Source organism: Pristiophorus japonicus, chromosome 3 (assembly GCF_044704955.1).
Source record: "Pristiophorus japonicus isolate sPriJap1 chromosome 3, sPriJap1.hap1, whole genome shotgun sequence".
NCBI lineage: Eukaryota > Metazoa > Chordata > Chondrichthyes > Pristiophoridae > Pristiophorus > Pristiophorus japonicus.
The window spans coordinates 220,212,562-220,227,238 of record NC_091979.1 but is presented as its reverse complement, the minus strand read 5'-3'; the positions used below and the strand labels follow the sequence as shown (position 1 = coordinate 220,227,238).

General features: G+C 57.4%; 1 protein-coding gene across 1 annotated transcript in view; it reads right to left on the bottom strand.

Moving 5' to 3' along the window:
* dna2 (DNA replication helicase/nuclease 2) overlaps positions 1-14,677 on the bottom strand; it is a 123,546-nt gene that overhangs the window by 107,825 nt on the left and 1,044 nt on the right. The window contains exon 2 of the mRNA XM_070876291.1: positions 7,323-8,617. Coding sequence (XP_070732392.1) covers positions 7,323-8,617 — 1,295 coding nt within the window. The remainder of the gene's footprint in view (positions 1-7,322; positions 8,618-14,677) is intronic.

The following is a 14,677-nucleotide window of genomic DNA, read 5'->3' as shown; positions in this document are numbered from 1 at the left end:
AGCGCATTCACGTCTTCGAGATGCGGAAGGAGAAACTGGAGTCACATGGCATTGGACAGCCAATGAAAGTACAGTATTCTCACTCATAATAATGGGAACTCCGTAAGTAGGAGTTCGCATTATGAATGAGAATCCCCCTACCCCTGCCAACACATCATAAAAAATGTTTTAAACACCTCACATTTAACATTAATTTAAATTAAAGTTAATGAAATGTGTTGGGGAAAAAAAAATTTGGATTTTTTTTTTTTTTTAAGTGTTGTAATTAGGGTTTAAAATAAACTTACCTTTGTGGACAGAGTTTTTATCATAAAAATGTGTTTAAATTTTATTTTTATATATATTTTTTAAATGTTTTAGAACTCTTAAGCTGGTAAACCAGGCGCAAGAGTTTGAAGGACATTCACTGGGCAAGAGACAGATTGGGAAAGCTGGTTTTCGGCTCATGCGCATTGCGCGCCGAAAACCGGCTTTTGCGATGCCTTCCTGGGCCCATACGCATTTCGTGTGGACCCGGTGAGGCCCCAATTTCAGGGCCAATAATTTGATTTTTGATTTTTCCTACCAAAGTAGATAACCTCACAATTTCCCACACTAGACTCCATCTGCCAAATTTTAGCCCACTCACTTAGCCTATCTATATCCCTTTGCAGATTTTTTGCATCCTCCTCACAACTTGCTTGCCCATCTATCTTTGTATCATCAGCAAATTTGGCTATATTACACTCGGTCCCTTCATTCAAGTCATTAATATAGTTGAGGCCCCATAACTGATTCCTGTGGCAGCCCACTAGTTACAGTTTGCCAACCTGAAAATGACCCATTTATCCTGATTCTCTGTCTTCTGTTAGCTAACCAATTCTCTATCCATGCTAATAAACAGGAACATAAGAACATAAGAAATAGGAAGAGTAGGCCATTTGGCCCCTCGAGCCTGCTCTGCTATTTAATAAGATCATGGCTGATCTGATCATGGACTCAGCTCCACTTCCCTGCCCGTTCCCCATAATCCTTTATTCCCTTATCACTCAAAAATCTGTCTATCTCCACCTTAAATATATTCAATAACCCAGCCTCAACAGCTCTCTGGGACAGAGAATTCCACAGATTTACAACTCAGAAGAAATTCCTCCTCATCTCAGTTTTAAATGGGCGACCCCTTATAACTTTTATACCTGATCGCCTACGGGAAGCAACCGACCGGGAGTTAACAACATAAGAAATAAGAAATAGCAGGAGTAGGCCATGCGGCCCCTCAAGCCTGCTCCGCCATTTAATACGATTAAGGCTGATCCAATCATGGACTCAGTTTCACTTCCATGCCCGCTCCCCATAACCCCTTATTGGTTAAGAAACTGTCTATCTCTGTCTTTAATGTATTCAATGAGCCAGCTTCCACAGCTCTCTGAGGCAGCGAATTCCACAGATTTACAACCCTCTGAGAAGAAATTCCACCTCTTCTCAGTTTTAAATGGGCGGCCCCATATTCTCAGATTATGCCCCCTAGTTCTAGTCTCCCCCATCAGCGGAAATATCCTCTCTACATCCATCTTGTCGAGCCCCCTCATTATCTTATGTGTTTCGATAAGATCATCTCTCATTCTTCTGAACACCAATGAGTATAGGCCCAACCTACCCTCATAAGTCAACCCCCTCATTTCCGGAATCAACCTAATGAACCATCTCTGAACAGCCTCCAATGCAAGTATATCCTTCCTTAAATACGGAGACCAAAACTGTACGCAGTATTCTAGGTGTGGCCTCACCAAATACCCTGTAGCTGCTTTTATAGTCTATCCCTGTAAGGGATAAATTGTAAGGTTGCAAAGAGAGGGTCAGAATTATGCTGAAGGTAGTGAACTTATAAATTGCCTATGTATGTAACACTTGCTTATATAGATATAGCACACATACACATTAAACTATAGCTTAACCTTAGTAACACTTCAACAGCCGAAGTCAGCAGTTTTGTTTAAAAGTCCCTGAGGAAGAGATAAAGAAGCCAGTACAGCCACACAAGGCATCAGATAGACTGGGATAGAGGGCAAAATGGAACAAAACAATGATGAGAGATGGACAGTTGCATGTACCACTCAGAGCCTGTCTGATAAGAGTCGATGTAATTTCGCTGATAGAATTAGACCTATCGAGGATTTTGTCGGCGGGTGCTCCTCTCCAAAACCTGTATAAATTGTACTTGAAACCTCTTGTATTTCAGAGGTTCCACGACTGAACCTTCATGTGCTCGTAATAAAAGCCGGTTGAACCTGGGATTTCGTGTGTTCACTTCCATGGTCGTTGTACAGTGGAAGAAAGGCGATGTGTTGATTAACTATATCAGTTAGTCCACCTTGAAGGAGAGAAGCTTCTTTTTTTTATCACCACAATCCCCCTTGCAATAAAGTTCAACAGTGCATTTGCCTTCCTGATTACTTGCTGTACCTGCATACTAACATTTTGTATTTCATGCACAACAATCCCCCAGTCCCTCTGTACTGTAGCACTTTTCAATTTTTCTCTATTTAAATTATAATTTGCTTTTCTATTTTTTCTGCCAAAGTGCATGACCTCACATTTTCCAACATTATACTCCATCTGCCAAATTTTTGCCCACCCACTTAGCCTGTCTATATCCCTTTGCAGATTTTGTGTGTCCTCCTCACAATTCGCTTTCCCACCCATCTTTGTACCATCAGCAAACTTGCCTACATTATGCTCGGTCCCTTCATCCAAGTCATTAATATAGATTGTAAATAGTTGAGGCCCCAGCACCGATCTTTGCAATATCCCACTAGTTAATGTTTGCCAACCTGAGAATGACCCATTTATCCCTACTCTCCGTTTTCTGTTAGTTAGCCAATCCTCTATCCACGCTAATATATTACCACCAACCCCCATGAACTTTTATCTTGTGCAGTAACCTTTTGTGTGGCATCTTATCAAATGCCTTCTGGAAATCTAAATACACATCGACTGGTTCCACCTTAGCCATCCTGCTCATTACATCCTCAAAGAACTCCAGCAAATTTGTCAAACATGATTTCCCTTTCATCAAACCATGCTGGCTCTGCTTGATTGAATTATGCTTTTCCAAATGTCCTACTACTGCTTCCTTAATAATGGACTCCAGCATTTTCCCCACAACCGGTGTTAGGCTAACTGGTTTATAGTTCCCTGCTTTCTGTCTGCTTCCTTTTCTAAATAGGGGTGTTACATTTTTGGTTTTCCAATCCGCTGGGACCTCCCCAGAATCCAGGACATGCAAGGCCATATGGAGGGCTGGCATTGAGAACATATAAAGAACCAGACACAGATAAGTGGAGAGAATAATAACGATTAGGACGTTGTGTAAACAGCTCAGCCTGACCTCAACTTGGTGGGATATTGATTTGAGAATGTGCAGCTCAAGGTATAAGAATCCAACCTGTTCCCTCCGAAAGTTAGAGCGCTCTCAGGGCAGTGGGAAGCCCATTCACTGTAACAGTGACCCATGAAAGATAACAAGTCTGATCAGCTTGAACTGGATATGGAACTAAGTATGAACTTGAACTGGCTCAAGACCACCCTAAGTGGAGGAAGAGCATCCGGGAAGGCGCTGAGCACCTCGAGTCTCGTCGCCGAGAGCATGCAGAAACCAAGCGCAGACAGCGGAAAAAGCGCACGGCAAACCAGACTCCCCACCCTTCAACAACTGTAATTCCCGTTTTGGACTGTACAGTCACCTGAGAACTCATTTAGATTTCGAGGGATTACCTATGATGATGATGGATATGGTGAGGAAACAGGTTGAATTCATTTTTTGCCATTTAATGTAATATATAAAAACAATACCATTATTAGTCAGTGTTTTATTACATTAAAGGCACTATATAAATATAAGTTGTTGTTATTGCTGTATAGTAAAGCTCGTTTAAAACCACTCGGACCTGAATCATGCAGAGGTTATTGTTGAGGCACTAACAACCCTTTGTTACGGCCTTAACTGCGGGAAATTCGCTAACAATTACAAAATGTGATTGCCAGTCAAAACGACTACTTTACCCTCTCAGCATCTGCAAGTCTCCCCTGGGTCCACTCCTCACCCTCCAGTCAGTCCCCTTGCCCCTCCCTTCCAGGTCCACTCCTCACCTCCAGTAACCCCACCCCCGGGTCCACTCCTCACCCTCTTGGCCTCCCCCCGGATCCACGCCTCACTCCAGTCCCATCCCCCCTCTCCAGGACCACTCCTCACCCTCCATTCTCCCCTCCTTCCAGGACCACTCCTCACCCTCCATTCCCCCCTCCTTCCAGGACCACTCCTCACCCTCCATTCCCCCCTCCTTCCAGGACCACTCCTCACCCTCCATTCCCCCCTCCTTCCAGGACCACTCCTCACCCTCCATTCCCCCCTCCTTCCAGGACCACTCCTCACCCTCCATTCCCCCCTCCTTCCAGGACCACTCCTCACCCTCCATTCCCCCCTCCTTCCAGGACCACTTCTCACCCTCCATTCCCCCCTCCTTCCAGGACCACTCCTCACCCTCCATTCCCCCCTCCTTCCAGGACCACTCCTCACCCTCCATTCCCCCCTCCTTCCAGGACCACTCCTCACCCTCCATTCCAATCCCCCCCCCCCTCCTGGGCCACTCCTCACCCTCCAGTACCGACCCCCTCCCCTTCGGGACCACTCCTCACCCTCCAGTGTGAGGTAATGCATTTGGGGAGGTCTAACAAGGCAAGGGAATACATATTAAATGGTACAATACTAAAAAGTGTAGAGGAACAAAGGGATCTTGGAGCGCAGGTCCACAGATCCTTGAAAGTAGCAGGCCAGGTAGAAAAGGTAGTTCAGAAGGCTACCCTTTATAAGCCGAGGCATGGAATACAAGAGTAAGGGTGTTATGCTTGAACTGGATAAAACATTGGTTAGGCCGCAGCTGGAGTACTGTGTGAAGTTCTGGTCACCACATTACAGGAAAGATATGATTGCACTGGAAAGGGTGCAGAGGAGATTTACAAGAATGTTGTCTGGATTGGAGAATTTTGTCTATGAGGAAAGATTGGAGATGCTGTGTCTGTTTTCTTTTGAACAGAGGAGGCGGAGGGGAGACCTGATTGAGGTGTATAAAATTATGAGGGGCCTGGATAGAGCAGATAGGAAGGACCTGTTTCCCTTGGCAGAGGGGTCAACAAGGGACATAGATTTAAGGTAATTGGGGGGAGGTTTAGGGGAGATATGAGGGAAATTTCTTCACCCAGAGGGTAGTGGGAGTCTGGAACTCACTGTCTGAAAGGGTGGTAGAGGCAGAATCCCTTCACCGCATTTTAAAAGTACTTGGATGTGCACTTAAAGGGCCGTAATCTATAGGGCTACGGACCAAGAGCTGGAAAGTGGGATTAGGCTGGATAGGTCTTGGTCGGCCGACGCGGACACAATGGGCCGAAATGGCCTCCTTCCATGCTGTAAATTTCTATGATTCTATGACATTTGTCTGAGGTGCTATCTTTTGGATGAGATGTTAAACTAAGTGGTATGCCCTCTCAGGTGGACACAAAAGATCCACTGCACGATTGGAAGAAGAGGGAACCAAACATTTAAAAGAAACAGACTACCTGGTTATCACATTGCTATTTGAGGGAGCTTTCTGTGCACAAAATGGCTGCTGTGTTTCCTACATTACAACAGTGACTACACTTCATTGGCTGTGAAGCATTTTGGGATGTCCTGAAGTTGTGACAACCGCTTTATAAATTCAAGTCTTTGTGTTCCAGTATGGTGGAAGTGCCCTCGCAGACGGCAGTCTGAAGTATTTGGGTAAATTCTGTGGTATGCATCCTGAACTATACCTGACCTGAATAATTCCCGGTCTGGGGCTTTGCAATTACTCTCAACACCCCTGTCCTGCTCCTGATTCAAGGTCAATGAACCCTCCTGGAAAGTCTAAGTTGGACAAGGATCAGGCTTAAGCTATGAGGCACTCCAGTTTAACAGCCTGCCACCACTCAGTGTCAAAGAATGTGTGTAAAGAATGCCTGCTTGGAACTGCCCCCCCCCCCCACCCCACCCACATTGAAACCACTGGTGCAGTGTGTGGCAACCATGAGGAAAGCCAACAGGATCCTGGGATGTATAGCCCGAGGGGTAAAGCACAAATTCAGGGCACTGGTATCCCACACCTGGAGCATTGGATCCAGTTCAAGGCGCTGGTACCCCACATCTGGAGCACTGGATCCAGTTCAGGGCACTGGCACCCCACACCTAGAGCACTGGATCCAGTTCAAGGCACTGGCACCCCACACCTGGAGCACTGGTATCCCACACCTGGAGCACTGGATCCAGTTCAGGGCACTGGCACCCCACATCTGGAGCACTGGATAAAATCCAGGCCACTGGTACTCCACAGCTGGAGCACTGGATAAAATTCAGGACACTGGTATCCCACAGCTGGAGCACTGGATACAATTCCAGTCTCCATTCTATAGCAAGTATATCCAGGCCCTGAAAAAGCATCAAACTGATGCTGAACAGAGCCCGGGGAATGAGGAGGATCTGGGGGAAGAGTTTATAAAGGGGTTATGGGGAGCGGGCAGGGAAGTGGACCGGAGTCCATGATCGGATCAGCTATGATCGTATTAAATGGTGGGCAGGCTCAAGGAGCCGTATGGCCTACTCCTGTTCCTATTTCTTATGTTCTTATAATTTGAAGGAAATAGATAACTTGAACCTGAATAATGTGCTTGAGATTGTCAAGCTTTAGAAACATGAATATTGGCCCAAGTTTAGGAGTGGTGAGATGCACTGTTTAAATTGAACTACTTTACAGAGGTGAAAATGTGGAATGCGGAATGCACCGTCCCAGGAGTGTGTGTAAATTGAAAGGAGGTTGGGATGACTATTCGGGGGAGGGGTGATTGAGGAGTATTAGTCTGTGGGATTGGCCAATTGGATTGCAGAGGTTGTGTAGTCCGCACTCATAGTGTCACCCAGTTAAACTCCCAACAATACCCTGTACATCCTTGACTCGTAACTCACTTGCACTTAGATTTCCTATTTCCCTACAGGGTGTGAGCACACTCCATATTGGGCAAACAGAATCCACACATGTGGGCTTGGTTCAGGGATCAGTTTGTGTGTGTGTGTGTAGGACACCAGGCCTGCTCTGTACTATATACAGTATCCCCATCTGCTGATTAAACCTAGCAGTCAGGACATGGAAAGCAAATCGAACTGGAAGCTAAGTTGTGCTAATAAAATCTCTACAGATAGATTGTGACAGAGTGCTGAGAGGAAAGGTCAATCATTCAACTTTTGGAATGACACAAATAAATCTTTTCAGCTGTACCTCAAGGAGCTCGGCTTCTCCACTGCGTTGGTGTAACTCTGTGAGCAGCTCCCGTCCTTTGCTTCTCGTGAGTTGTCGGATTGTTTTGCAGCATTTGAGAGCTGGGTTTGGTTTGACAGCTGGTGAGAAGACCCCATCTCTAAATCTCTTGTCTCAGCGCTTCCTTTGTCCTCCACACATTCAGTGTGTTCCTCTTCAAAGTCTCTGCACTCTGAATCGACACGGTCGGGTTCACTGCTCCCATCGTGCTGTTCACAGTCATGTCTCACAGGTGTGCCTGGGATTTTCACTGTCTTTACCTCCCTCGTTGCTGGCAGTGACTCTAACCAAGCTTTGCCCACTGACACTGTGGACTGAACATGGCTCAAGTCTCCATCCCTTTCACTGCAGTCACTGTATTTTTTTCTAGCTATCTGAACGAACACCGAATCACAATTTTGCAGTTTTGTATCGATTCTCTTGAAGGGATTTCTTAACAGAGTTGTAGATGTGGGCAACTGCAGGGACCTCAGCTTGTTCCTCGCAGTAACAGAGAGTTTGGCACCTTTATATACACAGTTTGGAGAAGAGAGCGACTTCAAAACATGACTCCCACATTGTCTTGTCTTCCCATTTTGGAGTTTTCCATTCACAGTTTTCTTCACAAAGTTGCCTAGCTGTGACCGGGGGGTGGCCTGGTTAATAACCATTAGACATTCCTCCAGAAGGCTATCAGAGGAGCTCTGTGGGTCCTGGGCCCTGGGCCCATCTGCCTTCTTCACCGGGGCTGATTTCCACTTCTTCGATCTGGGCACCTCATCAGGGCTAGCAGCAGATCTCTTCCCGAACAGCTTAACAGGACAAAAAGTTGTACAATCCCTCAACGGACCCTGCCTCTTAGTCTTGCCAGTAGCACTGTGTCGTGGAAACGGTTTCACATTTTCAGTACTTGCACTGTTTGAAAAAAGTTGAACTTTAACTCTGCTATCTTCCTTTGATTGGCGAAACCTGGGACGACGGGTGTGGGAGGAGAGAGGTGTCACCACACTGGGCATCAGTAACTTAGGTCGTGATGCAATCTCACTAACTGGTGTTTCAGGAACAGTGAAAGCATCTGCTATAGTCACTGGAGATTCAGGAACCACCTCACTGGCATCAGGAGTCTTCACAACTGACTCGACCCAATCCTCTTCATAATTGCTGGTTTCCAATAGATGCATGGTCAGTGGGACAGTCCTGCCACTCCCCTCTCTTTCACCAGTGCGATGTCCATGTCCAATTTTTGCAAAAACTTTCCTTCCCACCAACGGTGAAGACTATATCCAAGTGAAAAAAAAGGTAATTTTCCATATTTTAACAGAAATGAAACAAAGTAATTAAAACATAAAGTAACCAATTGTAATAAAATGCATTAGATACATTCAGTGAGGGGGGGTAGAGAGCCGGGGGTGGGGGGGGAGTAGGGAGCGGAGCGGGGGGGGGGGGGGGGGGGGGAAAGAGTAGGGAGCGGGGGGGGGGGTGGAGAGTAGGGAGCGGGGGGGAGAGAGTAGGGAGCGGGGGGGGGGGGGGGGAGAGAAAGAGTAGGGAGGGGGGGAGAGTAGGGAGCGGGGGGGGGGGAGAGTAGGGAGCGGGGGGGGAGAGTAGGGAGCGGGGGGGAGAGTAGGGAGCGGGGGGGGGAGAGTAGGGAGCGGGGGGGGGGGGGGGAGAGTAGGGAGCGGGGGGGGGGGGGGGGAAGAGTAGGGAGCGGGGGCGGGGGGGAAGAGTAGGGAGCGGGGGGGGGAAGAGTAGGGAGCGGGGGGGGGAAGAGTAGGGAGCGGGGGGGGGAAGAGTAGGGAGCGGGGGGGGGAAGAGTAGGGAGCGGGGGGGGAAGAGTAGGGGAGCGGGGGGGGGAAGAGTAGGGAGCGGGGGGGGGAAGAGTAGGGAGCGGGGGGGGGGGGAAGAGTAGGGAGCGGGGGGGGGGGGGGAAGAGTAGGGAGCGGGGGGGGGGGGGGGAGAGTAGGGAGCGGGGGGGGGGAGAGTAGGGAGCGGGGGGGGGGGGGGAGAGTAGGGAGCGGGGGGGGGGGGGAGAGTAGGGAGCGGGGGGGGGGGGGAGAGTAGGGAGCGGGGGGGGGAGAGTAGGGAGCGGGGGGGGGGAGAGTAGGGAGCGGGGGGGGGGAGAGTAGGGAGCGGGGGGGGGAAGAGTAGGGAGCGGGGGGGGGGGAGAGTAGGGAGCGGGGGGGGGGGGAGAGTAGGGAGCGGGGGGGGGGGAGAGTAGGGAGCGGGGGGGGGGTGGGAGTAGGGAGCGGGGGGGGGGGGGGAGAGAGTAGGGAGCGGCGGGGGGGGGGGGAGTAGGGAGCGGCGGGGGGGGGGGGAGAGTAGGGAGCGGCGGGGGAAGAGTAGGGAGCGGGGGGGGAAGAGTAGGGAGCGGGGGGGGAAGAGTAGGGAGCGGGGGGGGAAGAGTAGGGAGCGGGGGGGGAAGAGTAGGGAGCGGGGGGGGAAGAGTAGGGAGCGGGGGGGGAAGAGTAGGGAGCGGGGGGGGAAGAGTAGGGAGCGGGGGGGGAAGAGTAGGGAGCGGGGGGGGAAGAGTAGGGAGCGGGGGGGGAAGAGTAGGGAGCGGGGGGGGAAGAGTAGGGAGCGGGGGGGGAAGAGTAGGGAGCGGGGGGGGAAGAGTAGGGAGCGGGGGGGAAGAGTAGGGAGCGGGGGGGAAGAGTAGGGAGCGGGGGGGGAAGAGTAGGGAGCGGGGGGGGAAGAGTAGGGAGCGGGGGGGGAAGAGTAGGGAGCGGGGGGGGAAGAGTAGGGAGCGGGGGGGAAGAGTAGGGAGCGGGGGGGGAAGAGTAGGGAGCGGGGGGGGAAGAGTAGGGAGCGGGGGGGGAAGAGTAGGGAGCGGGGGGGGAAGAGTAGGGAGCGGGGGGGGAAGAGTAGGGAGCGGGGGGGGAAGAGTAGGGAGCGGGGGGGGAAGAGTAGGGAGCGGGGGGGGAAGAGTAGGGAGCGGGGGGGGAAGAGTAGGGAGCGGGGGGGGGGAAGAGTAGGGAGCGGGGGGGGGAAGAGTAGGGAGCGGGGGGGGGAAGAGTAGGGAGCGGGGGGGGAAGAGTAGGGAGCGGGGGGGGAAGAGTAGGGAGCGGGGGGGGAAGAGTAGGGAGCGGGGGGGGAAGAGTAGGGAGCGGGGGGGGAAGAGTAGGGAGCGGGGGGGAAGAGTAGGGAGCGGGGGGGGAAGAGTAGGGAGCGGGGGGGGAAGAGTAGGGAGCGGGGGGGGAAGAGTAGGGAGCGGGGGGGGAAGAGTAGGGAGCGGGGGGGGAAGAGTAGGGAGCGGGGGGGAAGAGTAGGGAGCGGGGGGGGAAGAGTAGGGAGCGGGGGGGGAAGAGTAGGGAGCGGGGGGGGAAGAGTAGGGAGCGGGGGGGGAAGAGTAGGGAGCGGGGGGGGAAGAGTAGGGAGCGGGGGGGGAAGAGTAGGGAGCGGGGGGGGAAGAGTAGGGAGCGGGGGGGGAAGAGTAGGGAGCGGGGGGGGAAGAGTAGGGAGCGGGGGGGGAAGAGTAGGGAGCGGGGGGGGAAGAGTAGGGAGCGGGGGGGGAAGAGTAGGGAGCGGGGGGGGAAGAGTAGGGAGCGGGGGGGGAAGAGTAGGGAGCGGGGGGGGAAGAGTAGGGAGCGGGGGGGGAAGAGTAGGGAGCGGGGGGGGGAAGAGTAGGGAGCGGGGGGGGAAGAGTAGGGAGCGGGGGGGAAGAGTAGGGAGCGGGGGGGGAAGAGTAGGGAGCGGGGGGGGAAGAGTAGGGAGCGGGGGGGGAAGAGTAGGGAGCGGGGGGGGAAGAGTAGGGAGCGGGGGGGGAAGAGTAGGGAGCGGGGGGGGAAGAGTAGGGAGCGGGGGGGGAAGAGTAGGGAGCGGGGGGGGAAGAGTAGGGAGCGGGGGGGGAAGAGTAGGGAGCGGGGGGGGAAGAGTAGGGAGCGGGGGGGGAAGAGTAGGGAGCGGGGGGGGAAGAGTAGGGAGCGGGGGGGGAAGAGTAGGGAGCGGGGGGGGAAGAGTAGGGAGCGGGGGGGGAAGAGTAGGGAGCGGGGGGGGAAGAGTAGGGAGCGGGGGGGGAAGAGTAGGGAGCGGGGGGGGAAGAGTAGGGAGCGGGGGGGGGAAGAGTAGGGAGCGGGGGGGGGGAAGAGTAGGGAGCGGGGGGGGGGGGAAGAGTAGGGAGGGGGGGGGGAAGAGTAGGGAGGGGGGGGGAGAGTAGGGAGGGGGGGGGAAGAGTAGGGAGGGGGGGGGGGAAGAGTAGGGAGGGGGGGGGAAGAGTAGGGAGGGGGGGGGAAGAGTAGGGAGGGGGGGGGAAGAGTAGGGAGGGGGGGGGAAGAGTAGGGAGGGGGGGGGGGAAGAGTAGGGAGGGGGGGGGGAAGAGTAGGGAGGGGGGGGAAGAGTAGGGAGCGGGGGGGGGAAGAGTAGGGAGCGGGGGGGGGGGAAGAGTAGGGAGCGGGGGGGGGGGGGGAGAGTAGGGAGCGGGGGGGGGGGAAGAGTAGGGAGCGGGGGGGGGGGGGGGGGGGGGAAGAGTAGGGAGCGGGGGGGGGGGGGGAGTAGGGAGCGGGGGGGGGGGGGAGAGTAGGGAGCGGGGGGGGGGGGGGGGAAGAGTAGGGAGCGGGGGGGGGGGAGCGGGGGGGGGGGGGGAAGAGTAGGGAGCGGGGGGGGGGAGCGGGGGGGGGGGGAAGAGTAGGGAGCGGGGGGGGGAGCGGGGGGGGGGGGAAGAGTAGGGAGCGGGGGGGGGGGGGAAGAGTAGGGAGCGGGGGGGGGGGGGAAGAGTAGGGAGCGGGGGGGGGGGAGTAGGGAGCGGGGGGGGGGGGAGAGTAGGGAGCGGGGGGGGGGGAGAGTAGGGAGCGGGGGGGGAGAGTAGGGAGCGGGGGGGGGAGAGTAGGGAGCGGGGGGGGGAGAGTAGGGAGCGGGGGGGGGGGGAGAGTAGGGAGCGGGGGGGGGGAGAGTAGGGAGCGGGGGGGGGGGAGAGTAGGGAGCGGGGGGGGGGGGGAGCGGGGGGGGGGGGAGTAGGGAGCGGGGGGGGGGAGTAGGGAGCGGGGGGGGGGAGTAGGGAGCGGGGGGGGGAGTAGGGAGCGGGGGGGGAGAGTAGGGAGCGGGGGGGGGAGAGTAGGGAGCGGGGGGGGGAGAGTAGGGAGCGGGGGGGGAGAGTAGGGAGCGGGGGGGGGGGAGAGTAGGGAGCGGGGGGGGAGAGTAGGGAGCGGGGGGGGAGAGTAGGGAGCGGGGGGGGGGGGGGAGTAGGGAGCGGGGGGGAGAGTAGGGAGCGGGGGGGAGAGTAGGGAGCGGGGGGGGGGGGGAGAGTAGGGAACGGGGGGGGAGAGTAGGGAGCGGGGGGGGGGAGAGTAGGGAGCGGGGGGGGGGGGAGAGTAGGGAGCGGGGGGGGGGAGAGTAGGGAGCGGGGGGGGGGAGAGTAGGGAGCGGGGGGGGGAGAGTAGGGAGCGGGGGGGGGAGAGTAGGGAGCGGGGGGGGGGGGGAAGAGTAGGGAGCGGGGGGGGAGAGTAGGGAGCGGGGGGGGGGGAGAGTAGGGAGCGGGGGGGGGGGGAGAGTAGGGAGCGGGGGGGGGGGGGAGAGTAGGGAGCGGGGGGGGGAGAGTAGGGAGCGGCGGGGGGGGGAGAGTAGGGAGCGGGGGGGGGGGGGAGAGTAGGGAGCGGGGGGGGGGGGGTGGGAGTAGGGAGCGGGGGGGGGGGGGAGAGGGGGGGAGAGTAGGGAGCGGCGGGGGGGGGGGGGGGGGGGAGTAGGGAGCGGCGCGGGGGGGGGGGAGAGTAGGGAGCGGGGGGGGAAGAGTAGGGAGCGGGGGGGGGAAGAGTAGGGAGCGGGGGGGGAAGAGTAGGGAGCGGGGGGGGGAAGAGTAGGGAGCGGGGGGGGAAGAGTAGGGAGCGGGGGGGGAAGAGTAGGGAGCGGGGGGGGAAGAGTAGGGAGCGGGGGGGGAAGAGTAGGGAGCGGGGGGGGAAGAGTAGGGAGCGGGGGGGGAAGAGTAGGGAGCGGGGGGGGAAGAGTAGGGAGCGGGGGGGGAAGAGTAGGGAGCGGGGGGGGAAGAGTAGGGAGCGGGGGGGGAAGAGTAGGGAGCGGGGGGGGAAGAGTAGGGAGCGGGGGGGGAAGAGTAGGGAGCGGGGGGGGGAAGAGTAGGGAGCGGGGGGGGAAGAGTAGGGAGCGGGGGGGGAAGAGTAGGGAGCGGGGGGGGAAGAGTAGGGAGCGGGGGGGAAGAGTAGGGAGCGGGGGGGGAAGAGTAGGGAGCGGGGGGGGGAAGAGTAGGGAGCGGGGGGGGAAGAGTAGGGAGCGGGGGGGGAAGAGTAGGGAGCGGGGGGGGAAGAGTAGGGAGCGGGGGGGAAGAGTAGGGAGCGGGGGGGGAAGAGTAGGGAGCGGGGGGGGAAGAGTAGGGAGCGGGGGGGGAAGAGTAGGGAGCGGGGGGGGAAGAGTAGGGAGCGGGGGGGGGGAAGAGTAGGGAGCGGGGGGGGGAAGAGTAGGGAGCGGGGGGGGAAGAGTAGGGAGCGGGGGGGGAAGAGTAGGGAGCGGGGGGGGAAGAGTAGGGAGCGGGGGGGGAAGAGTAGGGAGCGGGGGGGGAAGAGTAGGGAGCGGGGGGGGGAAGAGTAGGGAGCGGGGGGGGGAAGAGTAGGGAGCGGGGGGGGGAAGAGTAGGGAGCGGGGGGGGGAAGAGTAGGGAGCGGGGGGGGGAAGAGTAGGGAGCGGGGGGGGGAAGAGTAGGGAGCGGGGGGGGGAAGAGTAGGGAGCGGGGGGGGGAAGAGTAGGGAGCGGGGGGGGGAAGAGTAGGGAGCGGGGGGGGAAGAGTAGGGAGCGGGGGGGGGAAGAGTAGGGAGCGGGGGGGGGGAAGAGTAGGGAGCGGGGGGGGGGAAGAGTAGGGAGCGGGGGGGGGGGAAGAGTAGGGAGCGGGGGGGGGGGAAGAGTAGGGAGCGGGGGGGGGAAGAGTAGGGAGGGGGGGGGAAGAGTAGGGAGGGGGGGGAAGAGTAGGGAGGGGGGGGAAGAGTAGGGAGGGGGGGGGAAGAGTAGGGAGGGGGGGGAAGAGTAGGGAGCGGGGGGGGGGAAGAGTAGGGAGCGGGGGGGGGAAGAGTAGGGAGCGGGGGGGGGAAGAGTAGGGAGCGGGGGGGGGGAAGAGTAGGGAGCGGGGGGGGGGGAAGAGTAGGGAGCGGGGGGGGGGGGGAAGAGTAGGGAGCGGGGGGGGGGGGGAAGAGTAGGGAGCGGGGGGGGGGGGGAAGAGTAGGGAGCGGGGGGGGGGGGGGGGAGCGGGGGGGGGGGGGAAGAGTAGGGAGCGGGGGGGGGGAGCGGGGGGGGGGGGGGAAGAGTAGGGAGCGGGGGGGGGGAAGAGTAGGGAGCGGGGGGGGGGAAGAGTAGGGAGCGGGGGGGGGGAAGAGTAGGGAGCGGGGGGGGGGGGAGAGTAGGGAGCGGGGG